The 25,913-nt window shown below is 45.1% G+C and overlaps 1 protein-coding gene across 7 annotated transcripts in view; it reads left to right on the forward strand.

Moving 5' to 3' along the window:
- APLP2 (amyloid beta precursor like protein 2) overlaps positions 1 to 10,333 on the forward strand; it is a 146,736-nt gene extending 136,403 nt beyond the window's left edge. For 4 of the 7 annotated variants that reach the window (XM_075603348.1, XM_075603349.1, XM_075603351.1 and 1 more), the window contains 4 exons: positions 6,161 to 6,243; positions 6,725 to 6,799; positions 9,678 to 9,833; positions 9,925 to 10,333. In XM_075603348.1, the coding sequence (XP_075459463.1) occupies positions 6,161 to 6,243; positions 6,725 to 6,799; positions 9,678 to 9,833; positions 9,925 to 10,026 (416 nt within the window). In that variant the 3' untranslated portion in view covers positions 10,027 to 10,333. Of the gene's footprint in view, positions 1 to 6,160; positions 6,244 to 6,724; positions 6,800 to 9,507; positions 9,568 to 9,677; positions 9,834 to 9,924 lie in introns of all 7 variants that reach the window. The other 3 variants (XM_075603346.1, XM_075603347.1, XM_075603350.1) reach the window with 1 other exon arrangement.
- The last annotated feature ends 15,580 nt before the right edge of the window (positions 10,334 to 25,913 follow it).

Here is a 25,913-nt window from a genome sequence, read left to right on the forward strand (position 1 = left end):
GTTTTTAGGGAGTTTTTAAATGTCTGAAAGCTGGGGGGGATGGGGAGGTGAGATTTATGGTACATGGTAGGGAATTCCAGAGAGAAGGGAGAAGTCCTGTAGTCGGGGGAATGAGAGGAGGTAATAAGGCAGGAGAGGTGACGGACTTCATTGGCAGAACGTAGGGTGCTCTTAGGGATATATTTGGGTATGAGTGCTGAGATGCATGGGGGCGCAGTGTTATTAAGCTTTGTAAGCCAGAGCAAATGGTTTTAAATTTGATTCTAAAGGATATGGGTCAGCCAGTGTAGGGATTTGCATAGTGTAGCAGCAGAAGTGGTGTAGTGAATGAGGTGGAGTCTGGCAGCCATATTTGGGGTGGTTTGGAGAAAAGGGTCCCTTTCATAATTGAGAAGTGCAGTCCCTTCTAAACTCCAAACAATAAGGTCAGTGACCTGTTTAGAGGGCTACATCTGGGTGATTATTGCCCTTTTTTCTTTTTACAAAAATCGGACAAAGTATTTTTAAAAATGTTGATCCGCGCTCTTGCTTCCTTGAAGATCTTTTAGTTGATCAACTCTCTCCTCTTGCAGCTCCTATGCATGGATGTATTCCCCCTCCTCCAAAAATGGCCACCAAAGAATCAATCCACAGGTGGACCAAATCATAAAGAGCACAAAGCACACCAAGGGTGAAAGATATATAATGTACAGAACAGATATATGTATGTAGCAACTTGTATATAAAGAGTCTGTGATCCAGTGGAATCCTTTAAAAATGTGTCTCCTTGTTGCCCTGCTAGTCGGTTGTATGGCTCGGCGGCGGTCTATTGACTGAGACTCTTGCTTCCACACGCTGGGAACAGCGGATTCTCTCAGCGTCTGAACCATTTCCAGGTTCACGTAGTATAGCGTGTCCCCTATATAGTGGCGTGACGCAACTTCTTAGTCTGTGGTAATAAACCGGCACTTGGCAAAGTAACACAGTGTAACCCAACCGGCAAAACACACTGAATATAGCATAAGAGCAAGGTACACACACAGTAAAAGGCTCAACCCAACGCGTTTCACTCACGCATGAGCTTCGTCAGGTGTAATGAGCTGCACCTACGGCAGACTTTAAATACCCTCTTAGCAGCAAAATAGTTATCCTGATTGACTATATTCAATTGAACCTCTTATTACATACTATCCCAAAAGATGCCTTTTAATAATACATATAAATATGGGTAAAGAGGGTATGATTGGAACTGCATTAGTTGGTAAATTATATGCTTAGAATATTGTAATCTATAGTGTTAATTGTAGTATCCAAATCAGGTCTCTCATAGTCTGATGTAGGTGCTAAAAACATGGGGGAAAAAATACATCAAAAATAAAATACACAGTATAATTCCAGAGATAAAAGGACATCAAGACATATAACTAAGGAAAATACACAGAAAAACAAGAAAAAGGTAAAAAATAATTTTTTTATATATGTATATATACATGTGTGTATATGTGTATGTATATGTGTATATACATATACATGTATGTACAAACACAAATAGGGGAAAAGAAGGGGGAGGGAGGGGGAAAGGGGGCTGAAAGAGAGGAGGAATAATAGTTAGAGAAGGAAAGGACAGATATAGGGGGAGACCAAATAACTAATCAGATGAATATCCAAAAAAGATAGGGATAAGGAGTTACAATAAAGGAGCTAACAAGACAACAGGTAGGCCAAGGGATCCCATAGCTATTTTAAGAAATACATTAACTCTATATAATCATTGCGCCCTCCTGGGAATTTGCTCTGTAAGGTGAAAATACAATATTTTTCCCTTTTAGCAATATGAAGATCACGGTTTCTTGCTAGAATGTCTATAATTTTCTATGCCATACACCAGTCTAGCAGGGCAACAAGGAGACACATTTTTTTTAAAGGATTCCACTGGATCACAGACTCTTTATATGTAGGTTGTACATGCATATCTGTTCTGTACATTATACAGTTGTGTGAAAAAGAAAGTACACCCTCTTTGAATTTTATGGTTTTACATATCAGGACATAATAACAATCTGTTCCTTAGCAGGTCTTAAAATTAGGTAAATACAACCTCAAAATGAACAACACGACATATTACACCGTGTCATTATTTATTTAACAAAAATAAAGACAAAATGGAGAAGCTATGTGTGGAAAAACTGAGTACACTTTTTTACTGCTTCCATAGGAATTAAGATGCTAAGTAGCAGATAGGCGCTGCTAATCAAATGTCATTGATTAATTGATCATCAGTAAGTGTGACCACCTCTATAAAAGCCAAAGTTTTAGCAGTTTGCTGGTCTGGAGCATTCAGGTGTGTGTTAACACAATGCCAAGGAGGAAAAATATCAGCAATGATCTTAGAGAAGCAATTGTTGCTGTCCATCAATCTGGGAAGGGTTATTAGGCCATTTTCAAACAATTTAAAGTCCATCATTCTACATTGAGAAAGATTATTCAAAAGTGGAAAACATTCAAGACGGTTGCCAATCTTCCCAGGAGTGAACATCCCAGCAAATTCATCCCAAGGTCAGACCGTGCAATTCTTAGAGAAATTGCAAAAAAAAACAAGGGTTACATCTCAGACTCTACAGGCCTCAGTTAGCATGTTAAATGTTAAAGTTCATGACAGTACAATTAGAAAAAGACTGAACAAGTATGGTTTGTTTGGAAGGGTTGCCAGGAGAAAGCCTCTTCTCTCTAAAAAGAACATTGCAGCACGGCTTAGGTTTGCAAAGTTGCATCTGAACATACCACAAGACTTCTGGAACAATGTCCTTTGGACAGACGAGACCGAAGTGGAGATGTTTGACCATAATGCACAGCACCACGTTTGACGAAAACCAAACAAAGCATATCAGCACAAACACCTCATACCAACTGTCAAGCACGGGGGTAGAGGGGTGATGATTTGGGCTTGTTTTGCAGCCACAGGACCTGGGAACCTTGCAGTCATTGAGTCGACCATGAACTCCTCTGTATACCAAAGTATTCTAGAGTCAAATGTGAGGCCATCTGTCCGACAGCTAAAGCTTGGCCTAAATTGGGTCATGCAACAGGACAATGATCCCAAGCACACCAGCAAATCTACAGCAGAATGGCTGAAAAGAATCAAGGTGTTGCAATGGCCCAGTCAAAGTCCAGACCTCAACCCGATTGAAATGCTGTGGCAGGACCTTAAGAGAGCTGTGCATAAACAAATGCTCACAAACCTCAATGAACTGAAGCAACGTAAAGAAGAGTGGGCCAAAATTCCTCCACAACGATGTGAGAGACTGATAAAGTCATACAGAAAACGATTACTTCAAATTATTGCTGCTAAAGGTGGTTCTACAAGCTATTGAATCATAAGGTGTACTTAGTTTTTCACATATGGCTTCTCCATTCTGGCTTTATTTTTGTTAAATCATGACACGGTGTAATATGTCATATATTGTTCTTCATCTGAGGTTGTATTTACCTAATTTTAAGACCTGCTAAGGAACAGGTTATGTCCTGATATGTAAAACCATGGAATTCAAAGAGGGTGTACTTTCTTTTTCGCCCAACTGTATATATTTCACCCTTTATGCGCTTTGTGCTCTCTCTTTCTTATTTTTAAAGTTTGTTACAATTGTAACCTGAGACTGGCTGAATTTCTTTAGTTAATCTCTGGACTGTGCGTTTTCTGGGCTAGGGTTAATGAGGTACTTTACTGACACACATTTAGATGCCTCAAATAAATTTAAATATCTGGCTTTATTTGTAAGATATATATTTTTAGTTTCTTAACATGATTACAATTAATATAGTGCTTAATTTGTTTACAAAATTATATGCTAGGACGAATAGCTTTGAGTAATTGGATAATGAAGTCACTTTTCATAATTTTTTGACTAATGCGTCCAGAATTTGCTTGCTATATATGTAACTTGTCCTTTGCTCCCTATGCTAAGGTCTGAAAGCTCCCACAACTACTGTTATGTAAGAGACATTTATATTGATGAAATTGTATTGATGAATTTACATTAAAAGAGCAATCACATGTAGCAGGCAAAATATATATTTGTTAAATAACTTTGTAAATATAATTGGCTTATTTGGAAGAAAAAAATACATTCACGATTAAAGTGAAAATGTTACATTTGTCCTATGAAAACCAAATGTTTTTATTTTCTCATTGGTCTATTTGAAAAAAAAAAAATGCCCTTGCTGCAGTGGAAGTGCTGTATGCTGGGTGATAATGGGGAAAGGCGGGGTTGCAGACCTGCCTAAGACATGCAGATGAGCATACAGTTGTATTTGCATATTTGCTTTCCTGTGGAGGGTTTTTGTCACTTTTTTTACTCACCATAACTTAACTCAGTATTATGGTTTAGCCTATCCCATAGCCTCTTTGCATTCCCAGTAAAATCAACCCCACACTGATGAGACCCATCAAGGTCGAAACAGCTGTCTGTGGGTGGTTTTCTGGGTATGCACCTTAACCCTGGCTGTGCTCAAAGCTGTGACCATGCAGCAAGCTTAAGCCTATAGGGAACCATGTTAAAAATGGTTATTGAGGCAAAAAGTGACACTGTGTGCTCATTTGCATGTCATTTCCCAGAATCCCTTGCTGCAGTGGAAGTGCTGTATGCTGGGTGATAATGGGGAAAGGTGGGGTTGCAGACCTGCCTAAGACATGCAGATGAGCATACAGTTGTATTTGCATATATATATATATTTATATTTATTATTAGTAGTATTGGCATTATTATTAGTACTGAAGCATTATTTCTTTTAATTATTACCATGTATGTTTTGTCATTTGGACGTAGCACTGGGCACCCCCTGTCATTTGTTATATTCAAAAGCCACAGCCCAGTGGCTCTCTATGTGACATTACATATAGTCAAGATTAGGTGGGTGTGGGCGTTTGAGCCTGCTGGGATTGTGTGTGTGTGTACACACACACACACACACACACACACACACATGTGTATATATATATATATATATATATATATATATATATATATATATATATATATATATATATATGAATATGTATATATATACACGTGTATATAGATACGATACCGTTTGGAAACGAAATCAGCAGGCAGCACTCCAGAATTGAACCAACAAATGTATTTTTTCAATACACTTGTTTGTTCAATTCTGGAGTGCTGCCTGCTGATTTCGTTTCCAAACTGTCGTATTGCTTATTCTTCATTATAGGATCTGCACCCACACAAGTGACTATTATTACGGAGTGCTTTTTGTTCTTTTTCTATGATAGATATAGATATATAGATATATCTATACTCACGCGGCCCGTAGTGTGATACTGTTTCACATTTAAAAATGAAGGGGAATAGGCTCACTCACAAAGGTCGTAGAATTAAGAGCATTTTGTGATATATATCACCGTCACTGGCAGAAGTCCAGATAGATCATCCGAGTAGTCCGCGGAATAGATGCCAAATCAGCCTCACTCAATCTTGGGCTGCACCGACTGAGAGACTCCCTGTTAGGTAAAAGCCCCAGAGACAGGCAGGAAACCATGTACTCCACACACTGACAACTGCCAGTTTCCAGTCCACCAGTGATGACATAGTGTTGCTGTGTTGATAGATATATATATATATATAGAGAGAGATAGATATAGATATAGATATATATATATATATATATATCCTCAACTTTTAGCTGTATGACTAATGATAACATAATTACCTTACTAAAAGTTTAATGGGCAAAAGTGGGGTATTCTCATTGCCTATAGATGTTTTGCAAAAATGTCATCATGAGATCTCCAAAGCTTTTGGTTATCTAAGAAATAACAGATTAGCAAACGGTTATTAACCATACATATTAGAAATTATAATTAACGTCAAGTATCCTCATACTTTAGGTCAACAATAATTTCCATGTAAACATACCATCACCATTCGTTCACTTTGCACTCGGAGGCACTTGCCAACTAGGACCCAAGTATGGATGTTAATTTAAAAGTCGCAGCTCGTTCGTAGCTCTTTTCAGTGAGTGTTCGTCCCTAGATCTTAGACCATCCAAAGCCTGTAGAATTCACTCCCCATATGGTTGCACCTGTGTTTTAACCTTCCCCGCCTTCTTGAGAATGGTCAACCCCCCCCCCCCACCTGATTAACTTGTCCCCCTTCTTTCCACACAGGTTCTGGCATGGCTGATCTGAACACACTGATTGGAGCCGAGGAGAAGTTGATCAACGGCAAGAGCAAAGCAGACCAGAAAGTGGTAAGCCACCTAAAATTCACCCATCAAACACATCCCATCTTCTCTCTTCACCCACACTCCTGTCCCTTTCTAGATATACTGTATATGCATTTGGATGCTAGGGAAAAGGTCATAATAGATGACATCTTAAATAGGGCAAAGATATAGTGGTAGAGCAACCCTGCAGGTGTTAGATTTTGATTTTAGTTAGAATTTGTAGCTCTGTAGTGTATGGGTGTCAGGTTTTTTAGTAGTTTAACAGGGCGTTATTTTTTTTTTAAACTATTCTAATTATAGACAGGCCATTCAGCTCAGATCTTATCCTCTTTCTTAACCACTTAGCTGCTATAGGCGCTTATCACAAGTCTCTGCAGCAACAAAGGGTTTAACAACCAAATCTCCCCTCACTCTTGACTCCCACCTGTTTTGTGCTCCCCATCTGCCGGTTTCCACATTTATATTTATTCTTTATTTTTTAAACCATCTCCATGACTGTTTTCAGGTAATTGATGAAACCCTTGATGTGAAGGAAATGATTTTCAATGCAGAGAGAGTCAGTGGACTTGTGGATGAGACGGTATGTATGTGGGAAGCAAACAAATGTCCGTCTCTAAGTGCAGATTGTTTGCAGGTTCATTCCTTATATTGGACGCACGTTTTCCATAAATCTGTTACTTGAACTTAACTATTGTTCATGTTGTGTGGCTTATGGCATATCTCCCGTTCTACCACCCATGCCGCCATTGCACAATTCCCCTGGAAATAAGATATTCTGTGCCGTATAACCAATCGCAAGACTCCTATCCCTTTATTAGATATCTAAATCTCCCCCCCCCCCCACCAGTTTGACATCTACTTGGCGTGCCTTGTTTGTGTGGTACCAATTTCCAATGTTTATTTAGCCTGCAGTTATACCTAGTAGAGTAGTGCCAGTCAGTATTGCCTTATTGGTGTTTGAATATGGATTAGATTTGGTTGCGTTAGCCGTTTTAGTTATTAGAGACCCCTCAACAGCTGTACATTTTGCCACAAAGGAGTAGAGGCTTTCGGGATGTGAATTGTGTGTTCACACTCTATATTGCTTAATGCTGCAGCAGGTTTACTTTGAAACAAGCTCCTATAGCCACGTCATGCCTAAAAAACATTACATGTACACTCCTTACTCAAGATGGTCAGTCCATATTTTGCTAAAGGGGGGAAATGGGCACAATGATCCTCACTAGATGACGAACCAAAAATGCTGAGGGTAATTATATTTTTGTAATGAGGAAAACGAAAAAAATATAAGTGGTGACATGGTAAATTCCGCTTATCATACCAAGTCATATATCATGGTTGTTTTGTAATGAATAAACATTTAAGCTTGTTGGGAATGTTGAATATTTAACAGCATAGCCAAATCGGTTAAAATATCATGTACAAAATGATAGATATTGATTTGATTATGATTATTTCATATTTACTCACCTGTTCTTCTCTTCATCCTCATCTCTGTTGCATCGTTTATTATCATCCTGCTCATTATCCATTCCCAATTTTAATACACAGAGGGTGACGTGGAAAGGACAAGTTTAGATGTGAGAAGTCCAAACAGATGATGTTTGGGCACTTCAGGTCTAAATGTCATCCTTCTAAGCATAAGATTTGAAAGGGGGAAATACCAATAACAGTGTATGTATATATGTATGTATGTATGTTTTTGTAGTGTTGTACTGTATAGTGAATTTACAAGCCCAGTGAATCCCCCAATAGGTAAAAAAACTTATATTTTAATTTATTCTTTTCTGTTTAACACCTTGGGGAGCAGGAACATAGAATGATTTGAGTTGCGACTGGATTGTACAAGGTTTAGTCCAGGGGCGGCCAACTCCAGTCCTCGTGGGCCACCAACAGGTCGGGTTTTCAGGTTATTCCTGCTTCAGCACATGGGGCTGTCATTATTGTGCCACCTGTGCTGAAGCAGGGATATCCTGAAAACACGACCTGTTGGTGGCCCTTGAGGACTGGTGTTGGCCAACACTGGTTTTGTCTGCAGTAAAACCATTTTTTTTTTTAAGCAAAGGTAAACTCCCCTGACCACTCCTCTCGGCACTAAAGCATATACAAACTAATGTTTGTAGGCAGACTATCCCATTAACACTCCCTTTATGGAACCCTTTCATCTCCCTTAATTCTGCCTTGAATGCATATGAGAGTAACCGAAGTATGGAAACTGTGGGCACAAAAAATGAAGCGGTCATCATGTCTCCTTGTCTGAATAAATACAGAACGTGTATTTTAGAGTCGCCAGATGCTTTACCCAGACTTTCTAATACTTATTTGAATACGTTGGTGGCCTTGGCAACCTGTAATCTTCTTTAAGGCTCTCCCAGTGTTACCATTTTTGCAGGACTCCACATTCATGATCGGTGTGCATGTTTCATTGTTTTTTAGAATAATTAAGGCATAATATTCCTTAATCATCCCTAAACAGTCATAAAATAACACCACCTTTTATTTATTTTTTGGGCTTGGGACAGATACAATTACAGGTGTAGTGTGTTTCCCGAGCTGAGCTGAATCGGTGTAATCTGTGTGGTTTTTACCTTCATTGAATGTGTGACCAAGGTCTGCCACAAGAAGCTAGCCACATCTAGCTATTACTCCAGGTGCCTGGAGTCGCACTACTTTAGCATGTTGTGTAAATAAATCATTTGTTGGTGAAAATTCACAAAAATGTGCCCTACACCCTAGCTTGCTTGAATTATTTAGGGCAAAGTTTGAAGTGATATAGCTTTAAAGCAGTGGTTCCCAAACCTCTCCTGGACCCACAGCCACACCAGGTATTTGGGATAACCTAATTCACTTGTTCATACTGTTGATGAATGCACCTAATTTACAGTACATTTAATAGAATGTTGGGTGACATGCAAATTCACCTCATTTGCATATGAATAGAATGTTGGGTGACATGCAAATTCACCTCATTTGCATATGAATAGAATGTTGGGTGTTGCCTCAGAAACCTGGTGTGACTGGGGGTCCCCCAGAGTATAGGTTTGGGACCATCTTAAGCAGTTGCCATGTCTTCATACCATTATTGCTTACAATTTAGGTTAGATACTGAAAGTATATCCAACCCGGCTCTGTCATCATGAGATTGTTGGCAAGTTATGTGTTTACAAGTCGCCATAGAGATACAGGGCCGTTACTAACCAGAGTGCAACTGGATTAATGTTTGAACACAAGGAGTGGAACATGTCCTATTGCATTATATTTACTCGCTTATTTTTCTTAACACATTAGCTGCCAAAGGGGGGCCAGAAATACCCCTCTGGCAACAGAATCTTTAAAGTACATGCCAAAGTAAGTACCTTCAATAGGAATGTAGTTATGAGCTTTGTCAATGGTGGTGGGTTATTTCCTGGACTTATGTTATGGATTTGTTGAGTAACACCTGCCTCTCTCCTGTTCAGGACTCGGATGAATCCCTGCGCAATGAGTTCAGCTTCAGCAGTGGCACCCTCATCGGCCTACTGGTCATCGCCGTCGCTATAGCCACAGTGATTGTGATCAGTCTAGTTCTGCTGAGGAAGAGGCAATATGGTACCATCAGCCATGGGATTGTGGAGGTGAGAGGGGTTAGTGGTGTGTTTAATACTACTTAAATGCCACCTTTCTTTGCCTTGTTTTTGTAGCCACTTATTTTATATTGTTGCCCAGGTGGATCCAATGTTGACTCCGGAGGAACGGCATCTGAACAAGATGCAGAACCATGGCTATGAGAACCCTACATACAAATACCTGGAGCAGATGCAGATCTGAACGATACATGGATGGGGGAAGGGAGGGTTGGGTACTTGAGCCTGGGCAGGGGGTGGGATGGGGGGGAGGGCCAAAGAAAAGGGGTGGTGCATTGATTTGTATTTCACTGCTGACCAATCGTTGCAGTGAAGAGTGTGCTCATAGCGTGGGCGCTCCTGGACTCTTTAATAATCACTTCCGAGATTAATTTTCCATTCTTTTAAACGGGTGGCAGAATAGAGCAAGTTAAGAAGCCGAATCATCGGTAACTGTTTTATTGCTGATCTTTTACAGTGTAGTTTTTTTTTCCATGTTTTTTTTTTTTTTTTTAAAGCAAAACAATTCAGTTCACTTGTGTGTCTCCTGCAAACAATATAAATATATATATATATAAGTGGAAAAAATGTTAATTTCTATCTGTTTTTGGTTTTCACTAGAATGCTTGTTTATGCAGCATCTTTCTATCCTGCTGGCTTACTAAAAACAAAAAAAGAATGTTACGACTCTTCAAGGAAAAACAAATGGGGAAAACAGCTTGGACCATGTAGAAAGGCTTCATGGAAACTTGTCCTAGTTTGGTATTCCTACTCTTTACGATGAAAGGATTATACACCATGTTAATTCTTGTGGTTTTAGCCTTCATGAGGGAGATAGTGCCTAAATATAGCTGATCCCCCTTGCTGCTAAAGCAACTCTTCCACTAGGTTAGCAAACATTGATTGCTTTAAATCCTGGTTATAAATGGCAAATGTGTACTACTGCTGAATAATTCTTTGCTATTTCCCTGCTTGGGCCTTTGTGTTAATCTGTTTGGAGAAAGATCTTCATTAAATGCATCCAAGTATGGTAGTATCACTTTCCCCTCTTCCTGCTACCAATAAGGTACTTTGAGCACTTATTGGAACTTGGGTGGGGTGATGGGTCTTTTAAATGACTACAGGGCACAAACTTGCACCTTGCCACCTTGTTTGCCATTTTATACCCAGAGCCAATAAATAACAAAGTAGTAGGTAAGATAGAGGGTTAGTAGCAGATAACTTTCGCACCCCTGCCCTGCTTGGATTGCACAGAACAAATGGGTTACTGTTTCCTAGAGGAGTCAAGGTTGTGTTTAAATTCCCCCTCTGTCGCTGTAATTGCTTGTAAAGTTGATGTTCGTGATCACCACATCATCTCAGATTTAATTATGTTCTAAATCTTAAGGTTCTGGTAACCTGTGGTTGTCTTTCTATATTAATTTTTTTTCTATTTTACTGTGAAGTTTTCATTTCTTTCTCCCTCATCATTTTTTTTCACACTATGCACAGATTCGACCTGACCTGCAAGATCCTTTTGTGTGTTCTGTGGGGAATGTAAAAATTGGAAAAACACATCAATAAACACTAACTTCCATACAGAAAATGTTTTGTGTCTCTCTGTTTGCAATTTCTGCACCACATTATGCAACAACATATAAACCGTGAAATGGCAGCCTGTCATCTGCCAATGACCGGCCAATTACAGCCACTTGCAAGATAAGCTCACTTGCCACCTCCCACTTATGTCCAGTTAAAAATGTTACCAAGTAAATTAAATACATGAAAACAAATAAAAATGTTACATTTTGCTTGTGCGAGCTGAACCTGTAAAGTGGCCTGACATATCTGGCAGGCTATTAACAAGAAAAACAAACAAAAAAATAGTTTTAGGAATAACCAGTTAATCACACAGTGTATTAATTCCAAATATTGTCTGGCCTTTTAAGTGCTTTATAACGTTTGATCTTTTTATAGCAGGATTCCACGATACGGTGTATTGGCACCTATAACAAAAGATGGTGGGCAATAAAAAGGATATTTGCCCGTCACTGGCACCTTCTCTTATGCGATGTGGATCTGGCAAAGGTCATTGGCCCTAAACCCACTATTACAAGTAGACGATCTAAGATTTTACGTGATACCCTTGTTCATAGTCACCACCAGTGTTCCAGGGCAGAGAGTTGGCTGAGTCCCATTTAAAGGCATGTATCGCTGCCAAGGCTGTAAAGCCTGTAAACATGTTGCCATAGCAAAGACACTTGTGAATCATGACAATACACAGAATTACAGCGTGGACAGTTTTTTTTATTAATTGTAGAACCACCAACGTGATTTATCTTATCACCTGCAACTGTGGGAAGAGGTATGTAGGTGTAGCCAGGTACCCTCCGGGCTCCCGTTTCCCCCTCCCTCTCCTTACCCTCAGATGTGTGGCAGGGTGTCGGAGTCGATGGCGGTTCCCTCTGCAGGGCGCCGCCATGTTGATGTATGCACGTGCGAGTTGCGCATACGCGGAAGTGGAGAGGAGCTGCCAGAGTGCCTGGGAGGTTGCGCATGAGCAGGGCAACTCTGCGGCGGCCATTTCAGGGGTCACACGAGTGCAAGGTGCAGAGCGGCAGCCATTAGAGGGAGAGCATGAGGCTCCCTATGTTAAAGGCTGCAAACAGGACTACAAGCCCCATGATGCTCAGAGGCAGTGACACCAGGGAGCCAGTAGGGCTGCAGGATTCTGCTGGAGGAGCAGGAGACCAGGAGCCTGAAGCTGCAGGTTAGGTCCACGGAGCAGTGCTCCAGGGATTAGGCCAGAGGTAAATCCCCAGGGCCCAGTTAGTTCCCTGAGTCACTGTAGAGAAGTAACTGTATTGTGTAGGGAACTGCCTTAAGACAGGGACTCCTTCACTGTACTCATAGAGAGATGCTGCAGGACATTGCTTGAATGCCAGTGCAGCCTGAGTGCTAAGAGAGTATCTGATTCCATAGCAGAGACAGTTTGCAAAGGATCATCCGGCTGGGGATCCCTCCCATGTGGAGTTAGCGTGTGTATCCATCCCTGCAGAGAGCAGCGCAGTGCGGCGTGGGATCACTGTGCGGTTTTGCTGAGTTCCAAGAATTATCCTGATCAGGAGCAGTGATCAGGGAGGTAGTGTAATAAGTGCACCAATGGGCCCCAACACAGGGAAGCGCTGTCCCTCACACTCGCACTACCTTCATAGCTGGTGGACACTGAGAGGTTAAGTGCCCTGGCACATTGGTACACCAAGGACTAGGGTGATATAAAGACTGACACTAAAGTGGTGCAACCATTTACATGTGTGGGGTGATGTGATGATATTCATGCAGGGGAATGGCATGCTGTTTATGTATGAAAAGTTATGCAAGGGTTATTATTATTATTATGCTAAGTAAATACGGTTTTATCCAACTGCGTGTGGTTATTGTATATGTTGGTGCTGATGTGGGATCCCAACGTGGTGGGGGTGTTCCCTTATCAGTGGAGGCGCTGCACCGAGTGTAAGTATACCCCAGGCTCCCAGTGGCGGAGGCTCAGGCCTCTTAGCCTCACAGGGGATAGCAGCATCAGTAGTATAGTATCCCAGGGGTACAAGGGCTACATTTGGAGGCGCTGCTGAGATGTCAGACCTGGGGTGCCCGAGCTATGTAAAAATGTCGTTAGATTACACGTTACCTTCCCGCCAAGAGGTGTACACGGCGGTAAAAAGGCAAGTCCCGCCCTCACAAACCCTTGCTGTAGGACAAGTTCCCGCCGATGCCTCATCCTATGAACTATGTTTAATCCTAATTCTGTATCCAGGCTTAGAAGATGCCAGAATCTTGGGTCGCCGCTCCGACCCAGACGGGTCATGGTGCACAGTACTAATCACTGGGGGATGTGAATTGTCCACAGAGCAAGGCCCATCCAACTTGCGGTTCCCCGGGGCCCTCAGCTCAGGGTGTCCTGTTATATATCCTGGAATGCCGATTAAACTTGAACCCTGTAGCCCCATTACAGACTTGCTAGAGACTAGTATGCGCATGTCCCCGTCCCCACCCAAAAGTATATGCGGGGATGAGGCTAGTGTATTATCCTGTGCTAATTGTCGCTCAAGTAGGCGGAGCTCCAGCCCCAACCTCAGCCCCAGTAGAATGGGAGAAATCCAATTACTAGCCCAGGCCATACAACAATTAGGTGGGCCCAAGCATGAATCCCCTCCCCCGCAGCCATACCGCAAGTTAAAGCTCTTTTCAGGGGTAAAACCTACCCCCACCGGTGAAGAGGCTTTTGATGTTTGGAAGGAATATGCTTCACAGGTACTGGAAGAGTGGACCTGTCCTGATGCCGTGAAAAGGCAACGAATCATGAAGTGCCTACGCCCGCCTGCGTCCACTACCATTAAGATGTATAAAGATCAGCATACTGAGGTTACCGCTCATCAGATGATGGAGTCTCTTACCCGGGCATACGGTAAGGAAGATGTGAGTGAGTTATGGACAAAGTATTGCAATCTCCGCCAGAAGGAGGGGGAAGACCTATCAGAGTACATACAACGGATCCAATTGATCTTGTGGGATCCACGTTCCCGCCAAGTTATCAAGGCCTCAGAAGTGAATGAGTATACAGTAGGCGCACTCAATTCCTGCGGGGAGCCATACCCACTCATCATATTGTAGTAATGATCAGATGCGCGCTACGGAAGGGAGATCCCCCTACTCTAGAAGACCAACTGGACACGGTGAAGAGTTATGAGGCCTATACTAGATTGCATATGCCCAAGAAGGCTAAAGACCCTCGCAAGGACGAGACCAAGGAAGCAACAGTGCCCAAAGGGAAGCAAGAGCGGTAAGGATACGGCCACCCCGAAGGTGCCTGGGTCCGCTCCCAGGTCACCTGACAGTCCGGGTCCCCGCCAAGACTTCCGTTGATTCAACTGTGGGGAGAAGGGCCATGTTGCAAGGAGCTGTTTGCACCCCAAGAAGCCCACTAAGGGCCAGACTTACACCGTAACAGTGCGGAAGGCACTCTCGTCCTTATCGGCCATACCCAAGGATGTTGCCGAAAAGTTGGGGAGGCCTCCCATAGAGGAGATTCCCCAACCAGATGCCTACTGCCGAGTAGGGCCAACCGCTATAATAAGTCGTCGTGGAAGGGATCTACTCTTCAGCACTTCTGGACACTGGGTCACAAGTGACCATCATCTACCATTCATTCTACGACCAGCACCTCAGCCATCTTCCTTTGCAGTCAACTGAAAAGATAAAGTTTTGGGGACTGAGTAAAGAGGATTACCCCATAGACGGAATAGTGGCGGTCAAGCTGGATATTTTGCAGTTGAACACCAACAAGTCACACCCCAAGCTGGTGGAAGCCTTGGTCTGCCCAGAGGCTCGAACATCCCAGTGCCCCCATCATATTGGGCACGAATGCAGATATAGTGAGGTCAGTGATTCGCTCGTTCCTGCAAGAAGCCCGTGAGCTACCATTGTCATCCCTGAATATAGCCCCTGGTCTACGGGAAGAATGCTATAGAGTGGCGTATGAAAAAGAGTATGGTGAAATCTGTAATCTGGAGCAAGGGTTATTGGAAATTCCACCAGGGGGAGTGAGGCGTGTGACGGCGCTGATCAAGTACCCCAGTCGGCATGAAAATGACAGATACTTTTCGCTAGAGACTCTTCCCGAGTCTGAGCTTCATTGGGGCTACCGAATGATACCTGAAGTACGGGAGTTGACATCTAATGTCCCCAGGAAGATTACAGTGTCTATCCAGAACATGTCTCTACATAGTGCCGCTTGAAGTAGGACAAAGGCTGGGTAGAATTTATCCTGTGGATCCTGTGGGCGACAGTAACCTTCCACGCTGCCCGTGTGGGAGAAAAGCCCGAGGCACTACAATTCGACTTCGGAGAGTCTCCCCTGGAGGAAGAATGGAAGGAGAGACGAAGTGTTCTCTACTATTGAGATGGACGTGGGGTGCAGCAGAAGTGCTCAGCACACGATTCGTCTGAATGATGACACTCCGTTTAAGGAAAGGTCTCGCCGTATAGCTCCCCGAGACGTGGAGGATGTGCGAGGTGTTCTGAACGAATTGGAGACGGCCGGTATAGTGACCGAATCTCGAAGTCCCTATGCCTCGCCGATTGTGGTGGTACGAAAGAAAAATGGGTCTGTTCGATTATGCGTGGACTACAGAACTTTGAACAGACGTACTGTGCCTGACCAATACACGCTACCACGAATAGAGGAGATCCGCAGCCGGTGGTTTAGCGTGTTGGACCTTCGATCTGGGTATTATCAGGTTCCTATGAGCTCGGCTGATCAAGAGTTCGTCTGCCCATTGGGATTTTATCAGTTCACCCGGATGCCCCAAGGTATCTGCTGTGCCCCGGCCACCTTCCAAAGGCTTATGGAGAAGACGATTGGAGATGTGTCCTCGTGAGTGTCTGGTCTACTTAGACAACATAATCGTATTCGGAACCACACTCTAAGAACATGAGACTCGGCTGATGAAAGTGCTGGATCGATTTAGGTAAAGAAGGCCTGAAGCTCTCATTGGACAAGTGCCGTTTCTGTCGGATATCGGTCACTTATGTGGCCATATAGTGTCTGCAGATGGAGTGGCCACTGACCCGGCTAAGAAAGAGACCTGAGAATGTGATGGAGCTGAGGTCCTTTCTGGGGTTCTGCGGATACAACCGGCGGTTTGTGGATGGAGACTCTAAGAAGGTGGCTGTGCTGAACAACCTGCTGAAGGTCTATCCGGAGGAACCCAAGCAGAAGACCACTCCGAGAACACCCTTCGGGGATCGGTGGACATCCGCTTGTGAAGAATCGTTTAAGTGGCTGAAGAAGAGTTTGACGGAGGCTCCCGTTCTAGCCTATGCTGACCCGGAAAAGCCTTACATTTTGCACGTGGATGCTAGCCTCAACGGATTGGGAATAGTGCTACACCAGAAGTACCCAACTGGACTTCGCCCTGTGGCCTATGCAAGTAGAAGTTTGATTCCCAGTGAGAAGAACTATCCAGTTCACAAGTTGGAGTTTCTTGCCCTCAAATGGGCCATATCTGAAAAACTACATGACTACCTATACGGGGTCACCTTCGAAGTCCGAACGGACAACAATCCGCTGACCTATGTACAAACCACTGCCAAATTAGATGCGACTGGTCATAGATGGTTGGCCACCCTCGCCAATTACCAGTTTTCTCTGAAATATAAGCCTGGACCTCTCAATATAGGAGCTGATGCCCTATCTAGAAGATCTGGACTGGGTGAGACATCCGACGATGGTCCGTGGGAAGAAATCCCAGGACCAGGGATGAGAGCTATGTGTTCCACTGCTGCTATTGTAAACTATCGAGTGGCATTCTCCGAGCTGCGAGTCGCGGATTCTTTAAGGTCTCGACCTCAAGCCCTTCCAGAAGCTTACTGCCACCCTGATGGCATGAGTCTAACCGAAAACGTTATCTTCACTTGGAAAGAACTGGTACTAGCTCAGACACATGATCCTGCGGCTAAGGCTATCCGAGAGGCTCTACACAAAAATTATTCTTCACTGGTGAAACGGGCTCCTCCCAATGATGTGAGCCTCCTCATGAGAGAATGGGAAAAGTTTGAGATGGATAACGGCCTACTCTATAGGGTTGTTAAAAATCATCCTGACCGTCGACAATTATTTCTACCCAGGCGTATGCAAGGCCTCGTTTTACGATCACTACATGATGATCATGGACATTTGGGGGTGGATAACACCTTAGGTTTTGTGCGAGACCGGTTCTTCTGGCCTAGAATGCGGGAGTCAACTGAACAACACTGCAGGAAATGTCTATGGTGCATTCATAGGAAGACACTTCACACCCGTGCTGACCCAATGGGCCATCTCAAAAGCTCCGGAGCTATGGATTTAGTATGTATTGACTTTTTGTGCATAGAGCCGGATTCGAAAGGTATAGGAAATGTGTTAGTAGTGACAGATCATTACACTCGATACGCGCAAGCCTTTCCCACGAAAGATCAGAAAGCTACCACAGCAGCTAAAGTGCTGTGGGAGAAGTATTTTATGCATTATGGTCTGCCCAGCAGGATGCACTCAGACCAGGAACGAGATTTCGAGAGCAAGCTGATCAAAGAGTTGCTAACACTGTTGAATATTCAGAAGTCAAGGACTACTCCCTACCATCCAGAGGGAGATGCGCTCCCTGAAAGATTTAATCAGACATTGCTGGACATGCTAGGCACTCTGAAAGATTCCCAAAAAGGAGAATGGAGCAAACATGTGGAGGCCTTTGTGCATGCCTTCAATTGCACTAGGCACGAGTCCACAGGTTACACACCATACTTCATGATGTTTGGAAGAGAAGCCAGATTGCCGATCGATATCCACCTACGGGTATCTACCGATGGGGTACCCTATATGGCTCATTATCGATATGTGAAGAGACACCAGGACAGTCTGCAGCGTGCCCATCAGTTGGCAGAAAGCCACGGCTAGACTGAACGCCAATAACAAAAGGAGGTACGACCACAAAGTACGCTATCGAGAGCTCCAACCAGGAGACGCAGTTCTCCTACGCAATTTAGGGATTCCTGGCAAGCATAAGTTAGCTTATCGCTGGAGAGAGGGACCTTTCCAAGTAGAGTCCCAAATGCCGGGCCTCCCTGTCTATCGCATACGTGACGTGAATGGCAGGGTAAAGGTCTGGCACCGAAACCACTTGTTACCTATCCCACAACTGGGAGAAAATGAACCAGAAACGGAAACAGTGGTAAACGACAGTGAGCCTGAAGAGTCTACTGAGAATTTAGGGTCCCCAGATGAAACGATTCAAGATCCTTGGGAGGGTACATCCAGCAGAGATTGGTGGGCACCTCCCGAAGGAGCAACGGGTTATGGGCCTGCGATTTCAAGCACCATCAGGAAATTCACCAAGTAACCAACCATTAAACCCTAATAGTCAGAGTTTTATGCCAAACAGAGACAATGCTCAGTCACAAAGAGACTTTTCCCATACTGGTTCACCCTCTGACAGAGAGTCCAGGCCTCAAACCTACGATGGTCTCTCTCAAGAAGAAGAAATGGAGACTGAGACTCGAAGAAGCCAGCGAGTGAGACGCCCTCCCACTAGACTGGCTTATGATTCGCTAGGGGCACCTCACTGGGTCTCAGCAGCAAGCAAAAGCTAAGCTAGCCTCGGTGATTAATATGTTTGTTGAAATGTACAATCTCGTTTCGAGTAATCGTTAAGTTGTACACTGAACTGCATTTTCATTATATAATATTGTTGTGCAGGTGTTAGTTCAAGCGGGGGCGTTGATGTTTTCACCAGGGGGAGGATGTAGCCAGGTACCCTCCGGGCTCCCCGCGCTCCCGTTTCCCCCCCTCTCCTTACCCTCAGATGTGCGGCAGGGTGTCGGAGTCGCTGGCGGTTCCCTCCGCAGGGCGCCACCATGTTGGTGTATGCGCGCGCACGTGCGAGGAGCTGCCCGAGTGCCTGGGAGGTTGCGCATGATCAGGGCAACTCCGCTGCGGCCATTTCAGGGGTCGCACGAGTGCAAGGTGCAGAGCGGCAGCCATTAGAGGGAGAGCATGAGGCTCCCTATGTTAAAGGCTGCAGACAGGACTACAAGCCCCATAATGCTCAGGGGCAGTGACACCAGGGAGCCAGTAGGGCTGCAGGATTCTGCTGGAGGAGCAGGAAAGACTACTGCATGCTGGAACAGGAAGCAGGCAGTGAAGACCAGGAGCCTGAAGCTGCAGGTTAGGTCCACGGAGCAGTGTTCCAGGGATTAGGCCAGAGGTAAATCCCCAGGGCCCAGTTAGTTCCCTGAGTCACTGTAGAGAAGTAACTGTATTGTGTAGGGAACTGCCTTAAGACAGGGACTCCTTCACTGTACTCATAGAGAGATGCTGCAGGACATTGCTTGAATGCCAGTGCAGCCTGAGTGCTAAGAGTATCTGATTCCATAGCAGAGACAGTTTGCAAAGGATCATCCGGCTGGGGATCCCTCCCATGTGGAGTTAGCGTGTGTATCCATCCCTGCAGAGAGCCGCGCAGTGCGGCGTGGGATCACTGTGCGATTTTGCTGAGTTCCAAGAATTATCCTGATCAGGAGCAGTGATCAGGGAGGTAGTATAATAAGTGCACCAACAGGCCCCAACACAGGGAAGCACTGTCCCTCACACTCACACTACCTTCATAGCTGTTGGACACTGAGAGGTTAAGTGCCCTGGCACATTGGTACACCAAGGACTAGGGTGATATAAAGACTGACACTAAAGTGGTGCAACCATTTACATGTGTGGGGTGATGTGATGATATTCATGCAGGGGAATGTCATGCTGTTTATGTATGAAACGTTATGCAAGGGTTATTATTATTATTATGCTAAGTAAATACGGTTTTATCCAACTGCGTGTGGTTATTGTATATGTTGGTTCTGATGAGGGATCCCAACGTGGTGGGAGTGTTCCCTTATCAGTGGAGGCGCTACACCGAGTGTAAGTATACCCCAGGCTCCCAGTGGCGGAGGCTCAGGCCTCTTGTTAGCCTCACAGGTGACAGCAGCATCAGTAGTTTAGTACCCATGGGGTACAAGGGCTACATAGGCAAAACCACCAGGCATCTTCGGAGACGTATACTCGAGCAAGTCGAGTCTGTCAAGCATTCCAATGAAACCCCAGTTGCGAGGCACGTTACACAATTTCACAATGGTGATGTAAACTGCTTAACATTTATGGGTATATACCAACTGAAGTGCCCTGTTAGGGGTGGCAATATTGATCAGATGTTTCTACGTATTGAGGCTGAGTGGATATATAAGCTCAAAACAAGAAGTCCGAATGGGCTTAATGAAGGTTTCACTTACACTCCTTTTTATCTGAATTTATCTCCTTTTAATCTTATAATCTCCCATTGGGATCAATCGTATATAATATTGGACTGTGTCCAATTATTTTGTTCATTATAATTATTTCTGTCTAGTGTCTACCATTTCTGTGAGCCACCTGTTCATGGTATTAACGTTTATTAGTTAGATTTACATATCAGAATTACACTATAAATTTGTGACTATATTGCAAGTGGTATGAACTTTATCAAAGTTCATTTCAAGTGTAACTGTAATATACATCCATTGAACATAGAATTTGTAGGATATATGACATTAAACAATATCAATGTATGTACATGTATTTATTTTCTATTTTTTCACTATAATTATCTTGATATTATTGCGTTTTTTAACATCTAAAGGAAGCGATAAGTGTGTGTATCTAATTTGGAGATTACCTGCGGTTCAATACTAACATCAGCTACTTGGGTGCTTACCTGATTGTATTTTATACCATCATAATATCATGATGTATATGGTGATCCTATTATCAAATGAATGTTTATGGGAATGTGCCCCTGTATAAATCGTAGGCACAGTGCTATTGATGATCATGAATTTCAGAATATCACATGGGGTAAGTATCTTAGTCTCTGTGCACATGCGCAATTGCTGTTAAACATCATGTAGTGGCTCTATCTGCCTACACATGCGCTGGATGGCCACGAACTGTCTATTATTTGGCGCATGCACAGTAGGCATTATTGGCATCGGGAGGATATGGTTAGATTCTATCTCCCTGCCCAGTAGGGCTGCAAGAGGACTTATTCCTGACGCGTGCGCTGTAGGTATAAGTGCCCTCGGGAAGATCTAATCAGAGTCTCTTTTTCAGGTAATTTTAATGCTGTATCTGACATGAGCAATATGCTAATCATTCCTGAAATACAAATTGTTTCATTTATGCCCGCTTAATTGCGCATAAATAAAGCATGCGCAATGGGCGCTTTGAATTACGTCTCCATGGAGACGGCTGCCGTTAAATAGCTTTGCTTCCTAACACTTGCAAAAATGTCCCTGAAGAAGCTCCGTTGCTGGAGGGAGACATGCGTAGGGTACGTGATGATGTAATCAGTCTCCGTTATGGATCCGTTTTAGTTTAGTGCTCTTATATTTCAGCAGGATCAGTGAATTTTAATCTTGGCCATTCAATGTATTTACCTAATATGCCTACAGCTATTTAGGAAGTGAGGAGAATGTATATGGTCTCTTCAGAGGTGCTGTTTGAAGTCCATTACTGTGTCTTCCTGAGGCACACTGTGTTGCTACCAGACTCGGTTATAAAATTACCAACCGACCATCCAATATATATCTATTTATTCAGATGGGCAATTAGAGGTCCACTGTTGTGGATTTCTGAGGCACTCTGTGTTGTTAAACTATACTCGGCTTCAATTGCACTTACTGAGCAGTGTGTGTGTGTGTGTGTGTGTGTGTGTGTGTGTGTGTGTGTGTGTGTGTGTGTGTATATATGTATATGTATATGTATATATATATATATATATATATATATTTATATATTTATATATATTTATATTGACAGAAACCAGGGGATGGTAATAAATTCCATATATAGGGCTCCCAGGATACTGAACAGTTTCTATCCTGTTTGGCCTGGGAGTGCAGCCTTATAATACATGCACTCCATCCCACAGTTTGGCAAGCGCTGGAACTGAGGGATGAGAGATCCAGACCAGAGTTTGTCTGCTGCCTGATTTCTGTCACCTGTCATGCTAATTAGAAATCAGGTATGTAAGACTGATTTCCTGTTTGCTCTCCCCCTCTCCCCAAGAGCCTGGAGGCTGGAAGGCTGTTGAACTACAGAGGGGAGAAGCCTCTTTCCCAAACAGGTTCAATCTTTCTGTTCATTTGTCTAAGTCTGCAAAAGTACCTTGTTTTGTTGTTGGAAGTGGAAAAGCCACTTCCACCCTGAGTTAGGGAAAAATCTAAGTTAAGTTATCGCTCAGGTGAGCAGCTTTTGTTTTGATGTGTTTCTGTTATCTGCACTGTGGCAGTCTCAGTGCCTGGGACTGAATAAACCAGGCATAGCCTGTTTAAAGGAACAGTACGTGACGCCTCATCATTTAACCTACCCTAGAAGACCGTGTTCTAACAGTCCCAGACAAACGGCGGAGCCCCGGAGTAAGCTGTTTTGTCACAATATATATATATATATATATATATATATATATATATATTGTGACAAACAGCTTACTCCGGGGCTCCGTCGTTTGTCCGGGACTGTTTAGAACACGGTCTTTTAGGGTAGGTTAAATGATGAGGCGTCACGTACTGTTCCTTTAAACAGGCTATGCCTGGTTTATTCAGTCCCAGGCACTGAGACTGCCACAGTGCATACAACAGAAAACAGATCAAAACAAAAGCTGCTCACCTGAGCGATAACTTAACTTAGATATCCCTGACTCAGGGTTGGAAGTGGCTTTTCCACTTCCAACATCAAAACACGGTACTTTTGCAGTCTTACACAAATGAACAGAAAGATTGAACCTGTTTGGGGAAGAGGCTTCTCCCCTCTGTAGTTCAGCAGCCTTCCAGCCTCCTGGCTCTTGTGGGGAGACCAGAGCAAACAGGAAATCAGTCTTTCATACCTGATTCCTAATTAGCATGACAGGTGACAGAAATCAGGCAGCAGACAAACTCTGGTCTGGATCTCTCATCCCTCAGTTCCAGCGCTTGCCAAACTGTGGGATGGAGTGTATGTATTATAAGGCTGCACTCCCAGGCCAAACAGGATAGAAACTGTCTAGTATCCTGGGAGCCCTATATACGGAATTTATTACCATCCCCTGGTTTCTGTCACAATATATATATATATATATATATATATATATATATATATATATATATATATATATATATATATATATATATATACAGTGTTCGACAATTATATACATTTACTCGCCTGGGGCGGGTGGATTTAACCCCCGGGCGAGTAAATATTGGCCCAAGCAGCACACATGTATTTTTTAAATATCCCGCGCTCGCGCTGCTGATTTTCCCGCGCTCGCGCTGGAGAAAAAAAAAAAAGCCGGAGGCGGGTTCATGTTGTTGGGGGAGATTACCCCGCCTCCGGCTCTCTGAGCAGTGGCTTCCCTCCTCAGCGCTTCTACTCCTCCCCCTTCCGGCAGCCAGCCCCTTCCACGCCTGTATGCCTCAGGCCCCTGCAGGGCCATCTGTCGCCCCCCCTCCCTTCCATCGGGCCATCTGTCGCTCCCATCCCCTCTCTTCCATCGGGCCATCTGTCGCTCCCCCCCCTCCCTTCCATCGGGCCATCTGTCGCTCCCCCCCCCCCCTCCCTTCCATCGGGCCATCTGTCGCCCTCCCCCTCGCTCCCATCGGGCCATCTGTCGCCCTCTCATCGGGCCATCTGTCCCCTCCTCCCTCCCATCAGGCCATCTGTGCCCCCCCCTCCCATCGGGCCATCCGCCCCCCCCCCACCCCAATCTCTCCCGGCCTCCGTGACCCCGCGTGACAGCTCGGATCAGCCCGTCTTGAGAAAATGGTCTCCTCCTTCACCATCTTCAGCGACTGAGCTGAGGCTGCCGCTGCCCTCATGTCCCGGCCGCATCACTAGCCCCCCCACTCCTCTCTCCCCTGTGTCCGGATCCTTCACTGCCACCCGGTGACCCGCGTGACAGGCGCCGAGGGCGACACCCGGCCTGCCGGTTCCTCGCCTGTCACAGAGACCGGAGACCACAGCGATCCACGGTGAGTAAGGGGGGGGAGAGTGTGTGTGTGTGTGTGTGTGTGTGTGTGTGTTTGTGTGTGTGTGTGTGTAGGTGGGAGTGTGTGTGTGTGTGTGTAGGGGGGAGTGTGTGTGTGTTTGTGTTGGGGGTGGAGGGGGGAGAGAGAGACCACAAGTAGTCAGTCACCCACCCAGTCAGTCACCTACCTACCCAAAGTCACCCACCCACCCAGTCACCTACCTACCCAACCACCCAGTCAGTCAGTCACCCACCCAACAAGTCAGTCACCTACCCACCCACCCAACAAGTCAGTCACCTACCAACCCACCCAACAAGTCAGTCACCTACCCAGTCTGTCAGTCAGTCACCTACCCAGTCTGTCAGTCAGTCAGTCACCTACCCAGTCTGTCAGTCAGTCACCTACCCAGTCTGTCAGTCAGTCAGTCACCTACCCAGTCTGTCAGTCAGTCAGTCACCTACCCAGTCTGTCAGTCAGTCAGTCACCTACCCAGTCTGTCAGTCAGTCACCTACTCAGTCTGTCAGTCCGTCAGTCAGTCACCTACCCAGTCAGTCAGTCACCTACCCAGTCAGTCAGTCACCTACCCAGTCAGTCAGTCACCTACCCAGTCAGTTAGTCACCTACCCAGTCAGTCAGTCACCTACCCAGTCAGTCAGTCAGTCACCTACCCAGTCAGTCAGTCAAGTCAGTCACCTACCCAGTCAGTCAGTCTCCCTCTCTCCCCCACTCTCCCCCTCTCTCCCCCACTCTCTCCCCCACTCTCTCCCCCACTCTCTCCCCCACTCTCCCCCCCTCTCTCCCCCACACTCTCTCCCTCTCTCCCCTACTCTCTCCCTCTCTCCCCCACTTTCTCCCCCACTCTCCCTCTCCCCCCCACACTCTCCCTCTCCCCCTCTCTCCCCCAGTCTCTCCTTCTCTCCCCCACTCTCTCCCTCTCTCTCCCCCACACTCTCCCTCTCCCCCTCTCTCCCCCAGTCTCTCCCTCTCCCCCCCACTCTCTCCCTCTCTCTCCCTCTCTCCCCCACTCTCTCCCTCTCTCCCCCACTCTCTATCTCTCTCCCCCACACTCTCCCTCTCTCCCCCACACTCTCTCCCTCTCTCCCCCACACTCTCTCCCTCTCCCCCACACTCTCTCCCTCTCTCCCCCACTCTCTCCCTCTCTCCCCCACTCTCTCCCTCTCTCCCCCACTCTCTCCCTCTCTCCCCCACTCTCTCCCTCTCTCCCCCACTCTCTCCCTCTCTCCCCCATTCTCTCCCTCTCTCCCCCACTCTCTCCCTCTCTCCCCCACTCTCTCCCCTCTCTCCCCCACACTCTCTCCCTCTCTTCCCCACACTCTCCCTCTCCCCCTCTGTCCCCCACTCTCTCTCCCCCACACTCTCTCCCTCTCTCCCACACTCTCTCCCTCTCTCCCCCACTCTCCCCCACTCTCTCCCTCACTCTCTCCCTCTCTCCCCCACTTTCTCCCACACTCTCTCCCTCTCCCCCAGTCTCTCCC

Source organism: Ascaphus truei, chromosome 6 (genome assembly GCF_040206685.1).
Source record: "Ascaphus truei isolate aAscTru1 chromosome 6, aAscTru1.hap1, whole genome shotgun sequence".
NCBI classification, from domain to species: domain Eukaryota; kingdom Metazoa; phylum Chordata; class Amphibia; order Anura; family Ascaphidae; genus Ascaphus; species Ascaphus truei.